Source organism: Pelophylax lessonae, assembly GCF_965119305.1.
Source record: "Pelophylax lessonae genome assembly, chromosome: 4".
NCBI lineage: Eukaryota > Metazoa > Chordata > Amphibia > Anura > Ranidae > Pelophylax > Pelophylax lessonae.
In genome coordinates this window covers 156,648,058-156,671,084 of record NC_138771.1, presented here as the reverse complement: position 1 = coordinate 156,671,084, position 23,027 = coordinate 156,648,058, and the positions used below count along the sequence as shown (strand labels likewise).

The following is a 23,027-nucleotide window of genomic DNA, read 5'->3' as shown; positions in this document are numbered from 1 at the left end:
AGTTGCGGGTGCCCGGCAGCAATCTCCGCCGCCATTCCCGCAGATCAGCTTCCCCTCTTGCGAATGGGCATGTGCGCGCCCCCACAAGCACTCCCGCGAAGCGACGTACGGGTACGTCGTTTCGCGGGCACCTGCCGACCTGTCGCAGTATTTGGTCGGCAAATGGTTAAGCTGCAATCTGCAACGTGTTACTCCCAGTTTACACAATCATTATTCATTGTTTTGCTTTTCAAAACAAAACTCATTTTTTTTATAAGGATTACTTTGTACATAACTGGCATGGATATTTTGACGGTGACCTTGGTTGAGCACACTTGCAGTCATTCTATTTTTTTTTTTCTGCCTTTTTCATTATTCCAAGCAAAAATGTTGTTCTGTGCAGATTTGGTCATTGTATTTCCAAAATGAACAGAGACCAACCAACCAGCAATTGAGCAAAGTGCAGGTGTTGGCCTGTTTATGGATCATATATTTGTCTAATAATGCTTCAGTTTGTATCTATTCTGAGTCTTTATAGTACAGAAATATCCGTTTTGTCCTTAATATTTAGTCAGCGATGAAAGTGTTTTTTTTTTTTTGGGGGGGGGGGGGTCTTTTCTTTTCTTTCTTTCTTCTCTTTTCTTTCTTTTCTTTCTTTCTTCTTTCTTTCTTCTCTTTCTTCTCTTTCTTCTCTTTCTTTCTTCTCTTCTCTTTCTTCTCCTTTCTTTCTTTTCTTTCTTCTCTTTCTTTTCTTTCTTCTCTTTCTTTTCTTTCTTCTCTTTCTTTTCTTTCTTCTCTTTCTTTTCTTTCTTCTTTCTTCTCTTTCTTTTCTTTCTTCTCTTTCTTTTCTTTCTTCTCTTTCTTTTCTTTCTTCTCTTTCTTTTCTTTCTTCTCTTTTCTTTCTTCTCTTTTCTTTCTTCTCTTTTCTTTCTTCTCTTTTCTTTCTTCTCTTTTTTCTTTCTTCTCTCTTTTTTTCTTTCTTCTCTTTTCTTTCTTCTCTTTTCTTTCTTCTCTCTTCTTTCTTCTCTTTTCTTTCTTCTCTTTTCTTTCTTCTCTCTTCTTTCTTCTCTTTTCTTTCTTCTCTTTTCTTTCTTCTCTTTTCTTTCTTCTCTTTTCTTTCTTCTCTTTTCTTTCTTCTCTTTGTTTCAGTATGTAATTTAAGACCACAATGAAAGCAGCTGTTCCCTGACTACACATGCTTGCTGTGGGACAGTGTAGTTCAGTCTTTTCAGATGCACTGTGACTGAACATGCTGCTCTGGTACTGTAATGTGGTCTGAGAGTCAGGAAATCAATGCTTCCAGCTGGAGCATCTGAGAGGTATTTGGCTTTCTAAAGTTTGTGACACAGGTTAAGTAATTATTTTTTACTGAATTTTGTAACCCTTTCTCAAATACAATTTTTAGAACACCCCTTTTCTGCTGACTTTATATGAACATTTTTTTTTTTTTGTTTTATACATTCTTTATTATAGAATATTAGAGATTGTTCTGAAAAAAATTTGAATGGAGAAGATCAGTTCTTGTCATGAGAGAAAGTAGTATGCACTTAACCCAAACCGCCCCCACCTCCCTTTTTGGGATTAAGAGATTTAATGATTGCACAGGCATCAATCATTGAATTGAGCACAGGCATCAATCTTCCTTTTATCCGTATTACTAGGAGATGACATGAGCTGATGGCTAACTCTTGTCCAACTTCTCTGAAATTCAAGGGCAAGTGTGCTCAAAAAGAAAACAATATTTGTGATTTCAAATAAATAATATTAATCAATGAATCTTTAAAGAAAAAAAGATGAAATGGTATTCCTGCCTTTTTGGGATTTCCTACCTTTTGCTGTGTATAATAGTGAATACAATAAGTTTTTTTTTTTTTTTTTCTTTTCTAGAAGTATATCCATCATGTTTATCAATGTATAACATTATTTGTCTTTATTAATTTACTTTACTTTTTTTTTTTGTTCTTTTACAGCAATGGGAGGCGCAGCTATCGCACCACCTACATCTCTCGTTGAGAAGGACAGGGAATGTGAGTGTTGTTCTGACATACAGTAACTTACTCTGTACTGCCACTAGATGGAGTCTGTGACATCCCTACAGCTTTAGTGTGCCATGCCTGTTCCTGGGTTTTCCTGCAGTGTGCATGCATAAAACCTAATATAATTGTGGTGGTGATACAACCCTTGGCTCTTTGTTGCATGCTTTTACTTCTATTAACAGGCCATTTACAGACATTCATAACCAACGCAGACATTCTAACATTTGCAGAACTGTTATGGGTATGGTGTGGTTTAGAGGTGCATCAAATAGAAATTTTGGTGCCGAAACCGAAAATGCAGGATGCGCATGACTGAAATCCGAAAATGACAATTTTTAAAAAATATCTTTTTTTTATATACCTGTGTTAGTTTTGACTTTTAATTTATTATCATGAATTTAAATTAAATTTATTGGCACCTTTAGCGCAAGAAAAGCTTCCATTGTGATGTTAAAAAAAAAAAAAACGCAACCAACCCGTTAAAATGCATTGAAAGCGCAGCAAGAACACATAAATGATGCACCCGTGTTACGTATTTGATGCAGTTTTTGAGTCACATGACTTATGTAAAAAACACACCATAAGCACAGTAAAATCGCTGATCGATTCCCCTATCGCCATGTATTCAGCTAGCTTGTCCCTAAGAACTGGCAACTCTTTGCTGCATGCCACACAGCGTCCAAAGCATGTCTTCCCTTTCCTCTGTGTTGCATCACAAATGAGTGCTAATGTGATGAAACACTCTATTGTGAGCCCTCTGTTAGGGATCATTTACACTAGTGTTGCCTTCTAAAGAGTGATCCATGGTGGATTGCTTTATCAGAGGGCATATAATAAACTGGCTGAAATTTGCTTCTTGGGTGGCCCTGTTGGCCCACTTCTGCCTAACATTTTTAGATTTAAAGTGAAGGAGCCCAGTGGAAGTTTGTCGCTTGAACAGCAGCTGCATCCAGTTAGACACATAGCCCCGCAGGCGAATTCATCCATCCCCGTTTATACCGCATAGGGTGGAGGAAACTATTTCGTTTTTTTTTTTATTCAGCCTCCAGACTGAACAAAAAAGAAAAACTCTGTGTAAGGCTATTCTTATTCTCGATCTTTGACTCTCTTGATGTTATGTAAATTGTAAGGGTGGGAGGTACTGAAGGTACAAGCCTTGGTGGAACCCATTTTCTTTGTGCCGTTTTTTTTTATTGTATCTGTTCTCTTTTTTTTTTTTTTTTTTTTTTTTTTTATATTAGCTATAGTGCCAGCATATGATGAAGAGCCTAGGGCCCGACCACCTGCGCCTAAGGCTGCTATTCCTCCCCCTATTTATGATGAACCAGAGCGACCACGGTCTCCAACTGGGCCTAGTAATTCCTTTTTAGCAAACATGGGGTAAGATTAAAGACATGACATACTTTCTTCTCTTTTCCACATTTTCTTTTTATTTTAGTGAGTATCTTTCAATTTCAAGTTAAACTTAAGGTTCGTTTTACACATATATACTCCGTCCTCCACTACCTCCTCCCACTGACTCACTCACTGCTCAGGAAATTGCCAACCATAGAAGATCGATACAATTTGTGAGGAAATCATTGCTGTTCAGATACCTTCCATGCCTCACGCTTCATGCCCACAGGTGCAATCACTACTTCCCTCATTCAACCCCACTGCTATAGATGAGGTTGCTAAACTACTTGCTAACGTCCACTTAACCACCTGCCCTCTGGATCCTGTTACCTTGCAAATGTTACGTTCACCTTCTGGCCCTATTCTACGCTCTCTAACACACATCTTCAATCTCTCCCTCTCTTCTGGCATCTTCCCCAACTCTCTAAAACATGCACTAGTCAGCCCCATAATTAAAGCCCTCACTGGACCCAACCAATCCTAACAACCTACGCCCTATTTCCCTGCTCCCCTTTTTATCCAAACTCCTTGAATGTCTGGTCTACAACCGACTGTGCGACCACCTTGCCAAGAATAGCCTCCTTGATCCCCTTCAGTCTGGATTTCGGCCTCAACACTCCATTGAAACTGCTCTTCTAAAACTGACAAACGATCTACTAACGGCCAAAACCAAAGGACACTATTCTGTACTTCTACTCCTGGACCTTTCTGCTGCCTTTGATACGGTTGACCATCCCCTCCGTCTCACAAAAACTCTACGCCTTTGGTCTCCGTGACTGTACTCTTCACTGGTTATCTTCCTACTTATCCAACCGCACCTTTAGCGTTACTTACAATTCTACTTCCTCCTATCCTCTTCCTCTTTTTCTTTTGGGGTCCCCTAAAGCTATGTTCTCGGACCCCTCCTATTTTCAATCTACATGTCCTCTCTAGGTCAGCTGATAGCCTCCCACGGCTTCCAATACCATCTCTAGGCTGACGATACTCAAATCTATTTATCCACCCCTCAGCTCTCTCCCTTAGTCCCCTCACGTATCACTAATCTACTATCTGATATATCAGTCTGGATGTCACACCATTACCTCAAACTCAATCCGTCCAAAACCGAGCTTATAATCTTTCCTCCACCACATGCCCCTTCCCCTGATCTCTCTGTCAATATCGACGGCACAACTATCAGCCCATCCCCGCATGCCAAGGTCCTAGGTGTTGTTCTGGACTCTGAACTCTCTTTTAAGCCGCACATCCACTGTCCAAATCTTGCTGCCTCAACCTCTGCAACATCTCCAAAATACGCCCCTTTCTAACCAAAGACACAACAAAGCTCCTAGTTCACTCCCTGGTCATCTCGCGCCTCTACTACTGCAATTCCCTTCTCATTGGCTTACCTCTACATAGGCTATCCCTCCTCCAATCCATCATGAATGCTGCCGCCAGGCTCATCCACCTCACCAATCGCTCAGTGTCCGCTGCTCCTCTCTGTCAAGCCCTTCACTGGCTTCTGCTCACTCAACAAATTAAATTCAAAATACTAAAAACATCTTGCAAAGCCACCCACAGCTTAGCCCCCAGCTACATCACTAGCCTAGTCTCAAAACACCAACCGAATCGCTCTCTTCGTTCCTCTCAAAACCTCCTGCTCTCTAACTTTCTCATCACCTCCTCCCATGCTCGCCTCCAGGACTTTACCAGAGCCTCACCAATCCTATGGAACTCCTTACCCTTATCTGTCCGATTATCTCCTACTCTATTAGCTTTTAGACGATCTCTGAAAACCCTCCTCTTCAGAGAAGCCTATCTTTCCCACACCTGACAACTGTACCTCCATTTTCTCCATCAGCTCATCCCCCCACAGCTATTGCCTTTTGTTTCACTTGACCCCTCTTCTAGATTGTAAGCTCTAACGAGCAGGGCCCTCTAAATCCTCCTGTATTGAATTGTATTGTAACTGTTTTGTCTTCCCTCATATTGTAAAGTGCTGCGCAAACTGTCGGCACTATATAAATCCTGTATAATAATATACTGTATGTGTGTGTGTGTATATATATATATATATATATATATATATATATATATATATATCCAAATTGCATGAGGTCCAGTGTGAAGTTTCCATAGTCTGTGATGATTTGGGGAGCCATGTCATCTGCTTGTGTTGGTCCACTGTATTTTATTAAGTCAAAAATCAGCGCAACCCTTAAACAGTAAATTCTAGAGTACTTCATGCTTCCCTCTGCTGACCAGCTTTATGGAGATGCTAATTTCATTTTCCAGCAGGACTTGGCACCTGCCCACACTGCCAAAAGTACCAATACCTGGTTTAATGATCATGGTATCACTGTGCTTGATAGGCCAGCAAACTTGCCTGCTCTAAATCCCATACCAGACATCAGACCGAACAATGCATATGAGCTGAAAGCAACTATCAAAGAAACCTGAGCTTCCATAACACCTTAACAGTGCCACAGGCTGATCGCTTCAATGCCACGCCACATTGATGCAGTAATTCATGCAAAAGGAGGCCTGACCAAGAACCTGACCAAGAATTGAGTGCATACTATACTGTAGTAACAAAGAAATGGCCCCTGCCCCCATCTATAACTGACCTTCACAGCAAGGAGCACATGGAAGGGCAAACGCATGAAAGACAAAATCCAGAGGAAATTCCTAGCTCAACTCTCCAACCAGTCTGCTTACCAACCGAATTAACCTGTCCAACAGTATGCGTTAAAAACAAGTTTATTTATCACACATTCATGTGCTTCCACTGTGGAGACTCTCATAATTTAGAAGAGTTAGGACTGCAAGTAATACAGGGTGCCATAAAGGGGCCTTTCGCCTTACGCATGCATTTGCAAATGTGTGGAAACTAAACCCCTGTTTTTAACGCATACCGTTGGACAGGTTAATTCGTTTGGTGAGTTGAGCTGGGAATTTTCTCTGGTTTTGTCTTGCATACTATACTGTACATGGACATACTTTTCAGTAAGCCAACATTTCTGTATTAAAAATCTTTTTTTTTTTTTTTTTTTTTTTATTGGTCTTTTGTAGTATTCTACTTCTCTGAGATACTGAATTTTGGGTTTTCACTAGCTGTAAGCCATAATCGTCAAAACTAAAAGAAAGAAATGCTTAAAACATACATCATGTAACACATAAATTAAAAAAGTGAAACTCCTATTTTATATAGAATCACTTGAATTACATTTTTGATGATATTCTAATTTTATGAGATGCACGTGTGTGCGTATGTATGTGTATGTCTCCAGAACTTATGCAAGAGAACGATAAGTAACAATTAGTAGGGTTTTTATCCACACTTTTTACCATTGTCAGACACATACAATTTTTAATATTTAGTTAAGGCGATTTTAAATGCACAGTTAAAATAAGTATGTGTAACTTTAAATTCTATAAAACTATTCTTAAACATAACAAAACAACAGAAAATGAATTGGAGAGAGTTACTTTTGGATAGAGTAGGCTTTTGGTGAAGTAATACATTTCCCTTGGTTTAATTGTTTTTGTGTTTTCTTCCTAATTTACAGTGGAACTGTGGCTCACAAAATCATGCAGAAGTATGGCTTCCGGGAAGGTCAAGGGTTAGGAAAACATGAACAGGGCCTCAGTACTGCGTTGTCTGTTGAGAAAACCAGTAAGCGAGGAGGCAAAATTATCATTGGCGATTTAGCAGACAAAGGTGTGTTACTGTCTTTATTTTTTGAAAATGTGTTTATTGAAATCTTCAGCGAATACAGAACCAGTGAAACATGAGATGAAAATATCAAACACTAGTTAAAAAAAAAAAAAACAAGGTATAGTTATGCTGGATGAGAACAATAGTTTCCTCGTGGGGGATCCAAGCGGGAGAAAACTAGATAAACTAGGGGTCTGGATGACCAAATACCAGGATATGTAGTTAACACAGAAGCAAGTTACAGTAAAAACAAGAAAAATTAGCTACTAGAGGTACCTTTACGAAGGGAGTTTGAGTTTACCTAGGGCATTACTCAGGTTGGCTTTACAATACCATGCAGTGTATTGAAAGAAGGACATCCGAGTTGATATTTCGGCAGGGGGGAAAGTGTGCTCTATATACTCCATTTGGTGAAACAGCGATTGGCCGTTCGTGTTTTTGGAGGGTCGTGTCCAGTTCTTCTTTATATAGGAGGTCTGTAAGATCTCTTTTGACCATGGATAGAGTTGAAGGAGTGGAAACTGTCCAGGTTTTCATAATGACCTTCCGTGCTGCCATCAGGCATAAGTGGGTCCATTGTTGGATTTGGCTTCTCTGATGACCAGATAATTCGGCCTGCTGTTGGTCATAGCTGAATAGCAGTAAGAGGGGTGACTTTTGCAATAGCTCCCAGGTGACGTCTTTAATAAAATTAAGTGTTTGTTTTTTTTGTTTTTTTAAATCTGTCCAAACAAAAATTGGGATGTAGGCATTTCTTTTAAGTGTAATTCCATAATAATTGAACATCTCTATCAGCATCTGTTATTATAGACCGTGTGTTTGTGTAAGGTTTTAAAACCTAGATTTACAAATGAGTACAATGGACATACTTACCTTCAGCGAGATATGTCCTTTGTGCCCCATTAACGCTTCTGCTGTAATCTTCGAGTCAGGCAGGAGTTAATAGAACTAAGGGAGTTATTACATGCACTCATCAAGAGTGTCTGACTATGTCTGCCCCTTCTGCCAAGCTCCTCCATGCATAGAAGATGTACTACAGCTCTTATAAATCAAAAATGATATATGAATGGAGGAAAGGCAAATGATTGAAAGGTCTGCCTCCTTCAATCATAGACTAAGCTTCTATCAAAGAAGCAGTAGTACAGCTTCTGTGATTGGCTGGCTGAGCTGGCCGGAAAGGACAGGCATAGTCGGGCACTCTTTCAGTGCATGTGACGACTCGCATAGTGCCATTGACGCCTGCCGCACTGGCAGATTACAGCGGTGGAGGGAGGGACATCGGAGGAGCACAAGGGAACCATCTCACAGATGGAAAGTCATGTCCCTTGTGCCCATTCTTTATTTGTTTTAAAGTAAACTTAGGCTTTAATAGGAAATAATTATTTTACCTTCTTGCCGACTGCGTAACATATATGCAGCTGCAGGTATAATGAGCTTTAACACCCAGCTGCTGCACATAATCACTGTCACAGGTCACAGCACACTGACAGAGCTCTCACTGATGGCTTTCGATCACGGCTTCTGATCAGCATCCAGTGGATGGGTTCCTGATCATGTGACTTCTGTCAGAGCCAATCACAGCGGTCACATGATGGAGAAAGCTGTGCTGCCTCCCAGGCATTAAAGCCCACCTAAAGTAGACAAAGCTCTTTGTCATTTTGAAAAATGTTAGGGATCCCTGTCAGTTTTTTTTTTCTGTATCCCATTGGGGAGATTTCTCCTTGATTTTTCATAGCCCAGACAGGAAGTGAAAGGAAACCCTCAAACGTGAGGGAATCCCTGGTTGCCACCGGGGTTACAGGACTATTGCAGTGGAATGTAGAGTTTTATTTTGATACCTGTAAACAGGACAAACAGAGAGGAATTTCCTATTACTTATACATTAAAGGGCCTTCAGGAGGTGTCGCAAAGTGGTTGAATAACATGCACAGAAAGTATAGCTCTTTAGATCACAGGAAAGCTGATGAAATAATGTTAATGACCAACAAATATTCCTGGCACCTCTGCACCCCCTACAAAGTGCTGCTAGTTTAACCTATATCAAAAGGGACTTTGGAAGTAAACAAAAAAAAAAAAATGAATGCACTAAAACTTGAAATATTAATACCATGTGTATTTACATGTAACATTTCAGCGGGAAGCTTAATCATTTCATTCCTGTCCTACAGCTGATTCTGGAAAGAAAGGTGACCCCAACCCTTTAACCGAAATACTGAAGTGTCCCACTAAGGTGGTTTTATTACGGGTGAGAACAAGCATTTACAATCTTTTAGGGTTTAAATCTTTTGTTGAGCAACTGACTTTTGCAAGTTACTTTTTGGCTTTTTTTTTTTTTTTTCTTTTTTGCCCCCCCTCAGAATATGGTGGGTGCAGGGGAAGTGGATGAAGATCTAGAAGGCGAAACAAAGGAAGAGTGTGAAAAATATGGCAAAGTTGGAAGATGCGTCATCTTTGAGGTCAGTGGAAATGATGGATCAATGTGCTTGTATTGACCTATTTCCTGGTTTTATATTTCACTTGACAAATATAATGTGCTTCTTATAGCAGATTTACCTTTTTATTGTACAGAGGTCCTGTGTCAGCTTTACCAAATCCATATTCTATTTCTGAGTATAGTGTACCGTTTGCTGTGAATAAACAAATTTGGCACCGTTAAACATCATGGCACAACCTAAGCAAAGTTAAGTTGGTAGTATAGTGTAGCCTTCATTTAACAAAAAAAAAAAACTTGCAAGAAAATGGCATAATGTGCTAGTATGCATTCTACTTTAGAATGAAGCCCTCCAGTGGCGCACTGACAGGGCTTCCATCTTCACCCAGTCTTCCTTCCAGATTCACGTGCTCCGGACCGCCTGGTTGGCCGAGCCGTGGTGACATCACTGCCGCGCATGAAGGCGAGAGTCATGGCCGCGGCCCGGAGATCTGATGGGACAGCATGGGTATGCCATCCCTTCAGAGCGCATGCGCCAGTGACGTCACCAGCTGCATGCAGTGAGAAAATCTCCTAAACAGTGCAAGTTAGGAGATATTCACTGTACCTACAGGTAAGCCTCATTGTAGACTTGTAGGTACAAGTAAAAAAAAAAAAAAAAAGCCTTTACGACGATTTAAGATGCTCTTTGGTTACCAGGTGGATTGTGTGTGTTTTAACATTATCCCAAAGAATGGGAGGGCTTACATTCTTACCTGTCCATAGCAGTATTTCCAGAAATGTTAAAAAAATAATAATAAAAATGAGTAAAAATAAATGGTACCCAGAATATTACAAGAAAAGACAAATAATATAGGTTTTTGTGATGTTTGGGAATATCTATTCATTCTAAATACAGTGCTGAATGTTGTAATAAACCTATTTTTCCCCCAAATTTATATCACCCTACTTAGATACTCACCTATAATTTGTAGAGTATGATACACTTGAACTGTTTGGTTACTGGAAGACCGTGTTTTTGAAAATGAAACCTTGCACAGATGGGCAGTAGAAGAAAATACCAAAAATAGAAATTTCCTGCGCTGTGTATAAGAAAGAAGGCAGCTAACACAAATGTGGTGTACCCAACCAGCATGTAACATATACAGATAGAAAAGTGTAACACACTAACACAAACACATAAGTTGCTTTAAGAGTCCATATAACTGGGTGTCCAAAGTCACAATCATAGGCGATATAGCCGTCACTTAAAGGTGCAGTCATGTAAATCCATTGTGAATCTCTGCCACCACCAGAAAGATGGTAGCAACGCCATCTGGTGAGTGTCCAATCTTTCTGGTGGTGGCGGTGATTGACAATGGATTTACATTACTGCACCTTTAAGTGACGGCTGTGTCGCCTATGATTGATGTCTTGGACACCCAGTTATATGGACTTTTTCAAAACATCTTGTGTGTTTGTGTTATGAAAATACCAGGAAACTTAAGAAAGGCATACAACTGTTATGCTGATGACAGATTAAAGCTGAGCTACAGTGAGCTTGATAAAATTCACTTTTTTGGTAGCCCCTTCCCCCAAATTAAGGCTCAAATGTTCATGTAGTCTACGAGAATTCAAGTTGAACTCCAGTTAGCTGTAAAAATTTCCCTTGAGATGCATCGCTGGTCCTACATTGTACATAATGTCAAAAAGCCTGTGACCAGAGGAGTGGTGATGAGAAGCTGCTGGGAGGAAGCCTGTGGAAGGGAGAAGGTAAGTATTAAAGCGTATCCTTACCCCCCAGGCAAAAACAGGGGTTCAATGGCAGGGGTAACTTTTTCTTCTGCCTGGAGCTGGGCTTGTAATAAAGAGGAATGCTTCCCTTACTCCCCCATTTCCCTAGCATGGTGCTTTTCTCCACTCCCACTTCAGCCCTGGAATGTGGGTGGGCCCCTGACATCCTCTTGTATGATGCAGGACCAATAATGGGGGTGGGCAGAGAAGGCGCCCGGAGAAAGGAATTTGGTCAGTAATTTCACCTATTGCATGCCCCCCAAACCAAATGAGCATAACAGCCTGGGGGGGGGTGTGTATTATCAGCCAACAGGAATTAGTGTTACTAAACCCAGGACCCTGCATTCACTATATCTGGTCTTTCCCAGTACACAGAACATGGAAATGCAATTATCTTAGTAAATATAAACTGCTGAATACCTTTTCTCATCAGCATTATATAGCGGCCTTGTGACTTTTATAAGTGTCTGGCTAAAGCTTGTAGGATGCAAGTTTATTCTTCACTGACTGTCCTATCAGGGTGCAGAACCTCTGATCTGGACATTGCCGATTGGCCCTGCGCTGATCACATACACTGTCCCAAGAAAGAAAGTTTTTTTTTTTTTTCTTCTATCTAGCAATACACACCAACTTGGGCATGTGCAGCCTGTTCCCTAGCTCTGTATTATCAGGAAATTTATTTGGGACCGTGGCAGGAGGAGAGGATAAAAGGAGACAGGATCAAACAGCCTTTTTTTTACACAATGCAAAGGATTAACCCCTTAGGTTCCACAGTGAATATAGCAAGCATGCTTTACTGCCTATACACGCTGATTATACTGTTGTGGGTTTAGTAACACTTTAAAGTGGTAGTAAACTCCGTACTACCACTTGTACCTACAGCTAAGCCTATAATAAGGCTTACCTGTAGGTACTGCGAATATCTTCTAAATTTGCAGTTTAGGAGATCAATTCAGAGTACATGCAGCCGGTGACATAATCGGCGCATGTGCTCTGAAGGTCTGAGTTACAGTGCCCGACCCTCAGAGCCTGTGCCAGAAATGGGGGCTCCGATGCGCATGTACGGAAGTGACTTAACAACAGCTCCGGCCAGTCACATAGCCGGAGCTAGCAAACCCGAAGACCGACTGGGAACATGTCAGCCCTCTCATTGGTGACTTTACAGCGCTGGAGGACTTCGCTCCAAGTTGAATATTTCATAATGTGCTAGTATGCAATGCATGCTAGCACATTATGCCATTTTATTTTTTTTGTTTTGTTTTTTCCTTTTTGAAAATCGGCAGTTTGCAACCACTTTAAAGTGGACATAAACCCTTACCTATACCAAGTGAAGTGAACAGCTTCAGATGGTACACAGAGATGAAACCAATCTCCCTATATAAGTTTTAAATGTATGTCTGCTGTCTTCTGCTTTCTGTATTCTTTAGAAAGTGCACATCTTGTTAGAATTTTTCTCTTGCTATTCAGCACTGGGAGTGTTGTCTTGGCAGATACTGTGAGAGAGCTGATTGGAGGAAAAGCACACACCCCCACTCCACATAGGCAAAGGAAGAAAGGACAGTGCTGTGAATAGACAAGCTCTCTGCTAATCTATTTATAGCACCCACCCCTACACAAATTTCAGCTTGGTTTTATCTCATTTGTCGGAGAACTTGTCAGAAGTTATCATCCTGATAACGGAAGAACACACAGGACTCGGGGCTCTGGAGAGAGATAAGAAAATACTGCAGATATATGTGCCTAGGTAAAATTTCATGAATCGGGTTTACATCCACTTTAAGCTTTAAATAGTACCTGTCTGGATAGACATATGGAATCTGCCATAATTCCCAGGTTCAGAACTTATTGTCCTCTTTAACGTTTACTACTTTGAGAGTCACAGACCATATAAGCGTGTGCATGTAAGGTGTTCCAGTAACTTACTGGCTGCTTATTTGTTCATGGTCACCGACTCCCTATATATTGGACTGTTAAATAATAGGTTCACAATAGCAGCTCCCATTTATGTGTTCAGAAAGGTTCCCTGTAATCTGGAATTAATAGGCATAGCAGTGTAAGGAAGCAGTACTGCTTTCTGCGTTAAATACAATATAATTTGTAGTGACCTCATTCTGCCTACTTCTTCATCTTTAAACATAGTTTATTATCAAGTTTTTTCTATAGTTTATAGAAAAAGGGGCTTGTGGTTTTCTCTTGTGTGACAGGTTTTAGATCCCACTTCTTCAGACTACGAATAAAGTCTACATTTCCAGAAATAGTAGTTTCTCACTTTTTTTTTTTTTTTTTAACAATACTTTTTATTAGTATTTTTGCATGTATACAAACGGACAATAAAACTAAAAGAAAGTAAAAGAAAAAAACAAGAAAGAGAGCATTATTTGTGTTCATACCATTCACATTATAAGCACATGTTATCTCAAAGCGTAGTTCCAGCCACAAAATCGAAATAATCGATTTTGTGGCCATCCGCTTGCTTTTCTTCACCTGAAAAGGAAATGGATAGTTAGGATTTTTTTTTTTTTTTTTTACTTGTTATTGTAGAAAGAAATACTCACCTTTCTTCCACTTCCTCCCTCGGCGGCCACGGCCCGCACCGTCACTTCCCGTTTGCAATGATTCCTGGGAGCTGAACGTCATCGCTTCCAGGATCAATGCGACGGCACCAGCCCCGCTCATCACTTCCGGTGCAACGCCGCATTCCCTGCTAAACAGCTTCTGGGCATGCCGCACCGGAAGTGACGAGAGGTGCCGATGCAGGCACATTCTGGGAGAAGAAGACACGGAAGAGGATGCAGAAGAGGATCGTGCTGGCTTCAGCTGCCAACAACGGAGATGGCAACGCTGGAAAAGCAATTTTAAAAGTGAGTATTTCTTCTTGCAGGTAAAGGGCCATACACACTTGACGAAAATCGGACAAAATATCCACCGATTTTTCTCTGTCTTCTCAGCGTTCATTACCGTTTTTAGTTGACAGTGCATAAATGTTCACGAAATTTCTCGTCCGATTTTTTTCTTTTTTTTGGCACATTTGTTCCTAGACTTCCGGGTTGTCAGCAACTTCAGATCATGCGCGGTCTTTCGTATCCGATTTTTCACGGACGTATTGCATACACATTAAAAAAAAATCGGTCGTCTGGGGACGGACGAAAAAAAATGTTGGTTTGTCCCTCCGTTTTTTTTTCATTGCAAATGTCAGCATCGGCTGCTGAAAGTTGTGTACACACTAGGCGAAAATCGGACGATTTCACATCGGGCGGGAATTTTCGGCAGATTTTCTACTAGTGTGTACCCCACTTTAGTGCGAACCGGGACAGATCAGAGGCTAGCCATTGTGGAATGTACTAGCCCTGACTGTCCCGGGGGTATGTTCATTGAAATTTTTTTTTTTGTGGCCGGAACTCCGCTTTAACATATGTGTGGACAGCCATTTTCTCGGCAGCTACTTTTTGACATAAACTGGTGGCAATGCTGGCCTCAAAGAGGATCTATATGCAGAGTTTCAACTCATTGTATACCAAGTAACCTCTCAGCTGAAAGTAAATATTTATCAAACATTTAAAGATTAATATTTCTGCCAGTGAAAAAAGTTAGGATGTTCCGCTATTGTGCCTTAATAAGGTTAACCCCCTTCCTTGCTAGTATTTATAAGCGTTGTGTCAGACTAGTTACTGGAATAGCTGTTTTAAGGCTAGCATTATGTTCTATCCTACATACAGGTGATAGATATGCAGCTATTGCAAAGATATAATCTAAATGAAACTAAAGAAAAAGGGGCCAGGCAATGCCAGCCATGCCTCCCATAATTTTTAAAACTTCTTTGTGTACCCCTGTTTCTGTAGATCTACTGTTCTTTCAGGAGGACATCGTTTACTTGGAGTCGCCATTCCTCATAAGATCGAGGACTAGGAGACCTCTATTTCATATCAATACTTTTACGTGCTATAAACAATAATCTGTTAAGTGGCACTAATACATCAGGTGAAAACATCTCCTCATCAAGGCAACCTAGTAAACATAATTTAGGATCTGAAAAACCCTATTTAATGTGTTCACCAGCTCTCTCCAGTATCTGAATAATTTGGGGCACCTCCAAAGCATGTGGAGTAGATCAGCCGGAGATTGTTGACATTGTGGACACTCCGGGGTGTCTCTCCTACCCCATTAGAACGACTTTACCGGCGTTCGGGAAGCTATATGTATAATAAACAATTGGGTCAAGCGTTATGCGGGTAATGGGGATACTGAGGGAACCATCTCTAAAATATAGATAATGAAATTAAGTGTAATTCTTATAATATGGATGAATTCACACAATATAACACTTAACAATTTCAGTAGCGCAGGAATGATGGTCCTCCTTACCACCTTAGAGTGCTCTAAAAGCGCTAGTACCCTTATAGCAACAGGCTAAAATATGATTACTGAATAACTGCACACCTCATTTTACCATTTTAAAACTATTAAAATAGTCTGTAAACAGTCCATAAGATCAAACCGGCAGATAATCACTTGAATTTCTCATCCAGGTGGGCAATAATTGTGAGCTTAGAGGGAACACCGCCACTTCCCACCACCAGTGTGCCAGGGATAATATGGATAAATTGGAGACTCCCCAGACCTATATGCCTACCCACTCTCATGGATAAGGCACAAACAGCATGTCACCACAAATCCCTCCAGTGCGTTTTTCCAGCAATGATTTCTCTCATCCATGTATGCAGAGGCGAGGAAAAAACAAAGCCTCCAATATCAATATCGCGCACATGCCACAGGTGGTGCGGCTATACCGGAAGTTATCTGTGGCATATGTTGTAAACACAGCCGTCCATCCTTCTCCCTGCAATGATCACAGAGACTATGTGATCCTGCTATATAGGATCGCATGTCTCTGATCATCTCACAAGCCCAACCCCCCACAGTTAAAATCACTCCCCTAAGCTTAAATTTAACCCCTTGATCACCAACAGTATTAACCCCTTCCCTGCCAATGGCATTATTACAGTAACAGTGCATATTTTTAGCACTGATTACTGTAGTAATGTCACTGGTACCCCCAAAAGTGTCAATGTCAGGGGTCCGATCTGTCCGCCACAATGTCGCAGTCCCGCAAACAATTGCAGATCGCCGCCATTACTAGTAAAAAAAAAAAAAAAAACAATAAAAATTACAAATCTTTCCCATAGTTAGTAGACACAATAACTTTTGTGCAAACCAATCAAAATACGCTTATTGCGTTTTTTGTTTTTTTTACCAAAAATATGTAGCAGAAAATAAATTGGCCTAAATGTTGATAATTACATTTTTTGGGGGGGAATTTTATATAGCAGAAAGTGAAAAATAGTGTTTTTTTTTTTTTTTCTCCAAATTTTTGCTATTTTTTTGTTTATAGCGCAAAAAATAAAAATCACACAGGTGATCAAATACCACCAAAAGAAAGCTCTGTTTGTGAGAAGAAAAGGACGTCAATTTTATTTGAGTACAGGGTCGCACGACCGCGCAATTGTACGTTAAAGTAACGTAGTGCCGAATCGCAAAATATGGCCTGGTCATTAAGCAGGACAATCTTCCGATCCAGAACTGGTTAATGCCGATACCGATATTTTGGTCATATTTGGTATTTCGGACCGATTATTTGCCGATTATTTTCAGACATTTAAAAGAAAAGTTTTTTTTTTTTTTTCACAGGTACTGTTGTGGAGGGATCTGGGGGTCTAAAAGACCCCAAACTCCTCCTTTGCACTTAAAAGCATTCAAAACGCCAAGTTTGGCTGTTTTGAATGCTGTCATTTTTTTTTTTATTTGGCGCCGAGTACCCGGAAGTGATGTCATGACATCACTTCCGGGTTTTTTACATGGAGATCCGATCAGAGCTGAATGCATCTTTGATCGGGTCTTCGGTGGCCGTGCAGGTAGGATGCCTGGGTCTCCTGGTGGGACAGGAGACCCGGCCGAGCCGCGGAAGGTGGCGGGAGGGGCATCCCCTCCCACTCCTTGTAATGACAGCCAAGCGGTTTCTCACCCGCATCGGTTGTCATTGCAAGACAGCTGACCGTCGGCTATGGATGCCGGTACTGGGGTGATGCCTCTAGCTGCAGGCATCACTCCAATACAGCACTTTCCCGCAATATCGGTAACCTCAGGGGCTGATTCCGATATGTCGGGGAAAGTGCACATCGGCCCGATGTATATCAGTGTTGCCGATAATTGGTCGATCCCTAGTAAATAGGGACTATTTTCTCCTTCACACTTTGAGTGTAGTGTGATAAGCTTGTAACATGCAATAGGTAGTGTTAAGAAATTAATTTCTCTACCCAGTGATTAGTTGACATGGAAGAGTAATCTACTTACATTGCAGTAAAAATAAAATATTGTACCTTGGAAGGGGCAGACATACAATATGTTTCCTTAAAGTGATTCTAAAGGTTGTAACTTGACAAAAAATAAAAAAAAACATATTATACTTACCTGCTCTATGCAATGGTTTTGCACAGAACAATCCTGGTCCTCTTCTTTTTGGGTCCCCTGCTGGCGGTCCTGGCCCCCCCTGCTGAATACCCGCAATAGCAAGCTTCTGTCTGGAGTGATGATTGGCCCTGTGCTGATCACATGCTCTCTCCCAAAAAAAAACTCTGAAGCAATTCACACAGAACTGAGCATGTGCAGAGTGCCTCCAAGACTTTTTTTTACCATAGAATGCATTAAGGTAAAGGACCTTCTGCCTTTAGAGCCGCTTTATGTTGCAGTGCAGTGCTAGGGTCTGTCTAACCTAAAAGGTGATTTTAATAGGACTTTACACTACATAACTGGTCTATTTTGTTGCACTGTTCTACCAAATTTAAATCAATCGGACTGTGTGACTGGCCAGCTTTGAAGGTGAATTCCAGGCAAGATAAACAGTTATATATATATATATATATATATATATATATATATATATATATATATATATATATATAAAAGCATTCAGGGGAATTCTGATGTGCCTCCACGTGACAAATGTCGGGGCAGGCAACAGATTCGTGTATCAGTTGTGGACAGGTAGAGTGTGGAAAAGCACCGAGACAGGAGCATCCATACAGATACTTCACGCTCCGTGCAACTATGCTTCCTGTGGAGGTGGAGCCTCATGGGGATTCACAGACAGTAATTTACCATCGGTCTGCTCCCCTTGACAGCAGGTAGTAGGCAGATCGACAACCTGCTATTGGCTGTAGAATCCGCCAGCTTCCTCCTTTTAATTACAAGACGAGAGCGTACCTTATAGGGAAACTGACACACTAGTTCTCTATCAGACTCTGCCCCCTGCAGCTTCACTGGTTGTTTTGAGGCTGTCGGCTGTGAAGCCACCAGCGTCCTTAACGGGCAGTGACAGAGGGTACCAGCAGCAAATATGCTGCTTTGCTATAACTGCGTACAGGGACAGGCATTCTGGTAGGACATTTTTGAATCTGGCGCAGGCCATTTTAAAGGGTCATAGCACCAGAAAACTGTTGGTAGTGCTTTTTATGACTTCCCCTAAATCTGGCCTTGTTTTCCTCAAGTAGTATAACCAAGACTTCCCTCAGAAATGCTTGAGTCTGGTAGTGTCAGGGTAACTAGTTATTTTACACAACCAGTAAACACATTAGCTTTAGTCTTCCCCTTGCTGATATCCAAATTTCAGCAATCGCTGTAAAGAGTGGAGTTGTTCTGCTGCATCTCTGCTCCCATCCATCCTTGCCCACAGACTGATGGGCATTGTATTTTTTTTTTTTTTATTAGCTTACCGTAACCCCTCAAAGCTGCGTCTCACAGACTAACTGTCTGAGGCGCAATTAAGATGATTTTTACTACAATTGGACAAGCTGTGATTTTGCTCAATTAGAAGTGTGTGCATGCTACCCAGGACACTCCTTTCTTGTACCTGGCCAGAGAGTGGATTTCAACTGCCCTTTGCAAAGTCCCTGGTAATTAAAATCTGTTGCTCAATTGCATTAGCAATTTTTTAGTTGAAAATATGGTATGGATTGAGCCTGGGGAGGAGGATTGGGAGCCTTGCATGTTTGTCTCCGGAGTTGCTTTTATTTTTTATTTTTTTAATTCCTTAATTACACACTTTAGAAACTCTCACTTCCCATTTGTGAATCAGCATTAATGTGGTCATACAGGTTTGCTGGCTTCTCACGTAGACATAGATGCTCTCTCTTTTTATAGATTATGTATAGTAATTATGTTTTGTCTCTAGATCCCTGGTGCTCCAGATGATGAGGCAGTACGGATATTTTTGGAATTTGAACGAGTAGAATCGGCTATTAAAGGTAAATTGTGTCGTTTTGTGGTAAGCATCGTAATTTGTGAAAGTTGTCTCTTGGGAGGGATAGAACACCTCTGTGTAAGAGCAATGCCTATTAATTATAAAGATAATTTTCTGCTTTATTTGATGTTGAGTGCCCAAAAGAAGTTTGCTTTTAACTAAAACCTTATTTTCCAATATTAAAGTGGTTGTAAAGGCTGAATGTTTTTTTGCTATCGTGCATTCTCTATGCATGAAGGTAAAAACCTATGTGCTGCTCCCACCACATCCCCCCCTAATACTCATCTGAATCACCTCTCGATCCATTGGCACTCACTGCTGTCCATCACAGCCAGTGAATCAATGAGGAGAGAGGTGGAGGTGGGACTGAGCGTGCTCTGTGTCATATGGAGCGGGGCTCGGGAGCGAGCACGCACCAGTTCCCCATAGCAAGTGGCTTGCATTTGGGGGCACTGTTCAAGGGGGAGGGGACAGGAGTACCAGCGGGGAGACCCAACAAGAAGATTAGGGCTGCTCTGTGCAAAAGAATTGCACAGTGCTGGTAAGTATAACGTGTGTTTTTTTTTTTTTTTTTTTTTGGTTTTCTTTTTGTACCTTTTTTAATCTCATGACCATTAGGGCAGGCTTTCTGTTAAAGATGCAGGTTTACACAAATTTGCCAGGAAGGCATTTTAAAAGCAAATTTGTATGCATTTTTTACACGTTTTTCTTGCATAAAATAAAATTTTCATGTACCAGTACTGGCTTATAAAATGTTGTCATATTTTATAAACAGACAAAAAAAATAAAAGTGCCTGGCCTTGCATAGATCGCATGCCATTAGCCTTGAAGTGACAGTTGAACCCAGAATTGACACAATGCATGTCTAACCAGGTGAGCTCAATGACTTGATGTAGGCTGGTCTTTCTCTACCAGCTGCCATGGGGGTTGCCGAGTCTGTATGTGGGACAGCATAGCCCAGTAAACATGGCAGGGGGTGGTTTACAGCCACTGGATCACCTCCACCTGACAGCCAACATTTGGCTTGACAGCTTTACACACATTCAGAGTTTGTGTAAATTCCTGCTCCTATAGCTAATGTATGTATGAGTGAGATGAATTGTCCAATACTGTTGCCTGCAATTTACATGCAGGATTTAGGTTTTTGGCTTTCAAAAGCACCAGCATTGCTAGACCTGCCTAACCCAAAATGGCAGGTGCATTGGTAGAATGTCACAACTGGTTCCTGGGAATCTTTTTCTAGGAATCAAGATCTTTGTGTTATTTTTGTTTTTTTTTTCTTTGTCATCACTATATAAATTTTCTTATATTTTAGCTGTTGTGGACCTGAATGGGAGATATTTTGGTGGCCGCATTGTCAAGGCATGCTTCTACAACCTGGACAAATTTCGAACATTGGATCTTGGAGAATAAGAATGTAGTCTCGTCAGAGTGCTTGGGGCAGTGTGTCTCATCTGCTCTATATGGATAAAGTATCCCAAATTTATCACGTTTACTGTGATGGAACTTTTTTTTTTCTTGTTATATAAAGATTATTTTCTTGTTTTTATATAGGATAATGAAAATTTTTAAATATTGTCCTCTATTGAATGGATTCTGTTCCCTTCATTAAAACAGTGTTTGCATACATGTCCTTTTTTTTTTTTTTTTTAACACAGCGCCTTAGAAACACTTTAATACTGATGTAATCTTATGATATTGGCGAAAATACTGTAAACTTTGGTGTAATTAAAATACAGTGTCCTTTTCTGTTTGGATTGACTCACTGAATGTAGCCATGTGTGATGAATATGTTCCTAAAATGCAGATCGGAATTTTTTCAATATTTCATTCTTAAGCTGGCCCCTGTATGTTGTGGTCATTAGGGTGCCCACCTAATAGTTTTTGAAAATTATCGATGCTCCCTGCTGATACCACTGCTTGTGTAAGAGAATTCCACATCCTTGCTGCTCTGAAGGTAAAGAACCCTTTATGCAGTTCAGGGTTAAACCGCTTCTCTTCTAATTTTAGTGAATGGCCACATGTCATTTTAAATTCCCTTTTCACTGAAACGTTTGTTCCTTATGCTAGGGTCACCATTACGGTATTTGTACATTGATAATAGATTCCCCTCTCAAGCATCTCTTCTCCAGAGAGAATAAGTTCAATGCTTGTTGTCTTTCCTCATAGCTGAAGTCCTCTATTCCCCCTAATTACCTTTGTTGCTATTCTCTGGACTCTCTGCAGTTCCAGCACATCCTTCCTGAGGACCGGTGCCCAGAACTGGATGGCATACTCTAGATGCGGCCAGACCAGAGTCTTGTAGAGTGGGAGAATTATCGTTTTATCTCTGGAGTGAATCCCCCTTTTTTATAGATGCCAATATTCTATATCCACCCTAGGAGGTAGACCAGACCACCCAAACAGCCCTAGCATAAGTGGAGGGGGGTAGGATGGGGGACAAAGGGGGGTGCCTGACAGGAAGGGTGGGAATATTGGGGGTCCGACCACCCCAAATCCCTCCAGGGGGAGAGGTGGGACAGCTACTCACCATACCAGGAACCGGATGGGCACCGTTCCAGACAGAAGCCCTTTCCATCAAAATGGAGAGGCTGTCTGCCAGAAAGAACGCTGCGACTCGGGCCGAGACCCAGTTGTATGCGACCTTGCAAGGCGTTTAACTTGCAGGCCAGCCACCATCCAGTGAGGCTATGTTGCGGCCGACCTAGCACGAAGCTGAGGCCTGTGTGCTAGGTCGGCCACTGGATGTAGATTATCCAGCCTGTTGCCCAGTCTGGCAGTTGATTGTAGATCTCACAGGAAAAATCCAGGAGAAAACATTTCTATCTAAAAATAATACATTTGCCAGGACCAGAGATCCCAACAAGAAGGAACTAGGTCCTTACTCCTGACTAGGCAGAAAAAAAACGGAGTACCTATAGCAGGGAGAGGGAGTATACCCCCTGGAACTGTCCATAGGCATGTCCAGATTCTTTTTCTGCCTAGTGTCCTACTCCTGTAGGGGGCAGTATAACGCAATGTTTATGAAGATTAAGAGCTGTCCGTTAATGAACATCAGAGAAATGGATTTTACGGTAAGTCAAAAATCCCATTTTTTTTTCTTTTATACATGCCAATATTCTGTTGGCTTTGCTTGCAGCAGCTTGGCATTGCATGCCATTGCTGAGCTTGCTGTCTACTAGGACCCCCAGGTCCTTTTCCATTTTAGATTCCCCCAGAGGTTCTCCCCCCTAGCGAGTAACATGCGTTCCTATTTCCCAAATGCATTACCTTACATTTTTCAACATTAAACCTCATTTGCCATATTTTGCCCACCCCATTATTTTGTTCGGGTCGTCTTGTAATGTTTCCATGTCCCGTGTAGAAGTTATTGCCCTGCTTAGCTTAGTATACATGGTTCTGTTTTTTTTTTTCAGCCAGGGG

The 23,027-nt window shown here is 41.1% G+C and overlaps 1 protein-coding gene across 1 annotated transcript in view; it reads left to right on the top strand.

Moving 5' to 3' along the window:
* Nucleotides 1-21,249, top strand: part of RBM17 (RNA binding motif protein 17) — a 40,506-nt gene extending 19,257 nt beyond the window's left edge. The window contains exons 6-12 of the mRNA XM_082254182.1: nt 1,950-2,006; nt 3,257-3,395; nt 6,959-7,110; nt 9,276-9,352; nt 9,465-9,563; nt 19,536-19,608; nt 20,920-21,249. Coding sequence (XP_082110308.1) covers nt 1,950-2,006; nt 3,257-3,395; nt 6,959-7,110; nt 9,276-9,352; nt 9,465-9,563; nt 19,536-19,608; nt 20,920-21,017 — 695 coding nt within the window. The 3' untranslated portion in view covers nt 21,018-21,249. The remainder of the gene's footprint in view (nt 1-1,949; nt 2,007-3,256; nt 3,396-6,958; nt 7,111-9,275; nt 9,353-9,464; nt 9,564-19,535; nt 19,609-20,919) is intronic.
* Nucleotides 21,250-23,027: the final 1,778 nt, after the last annotated feature.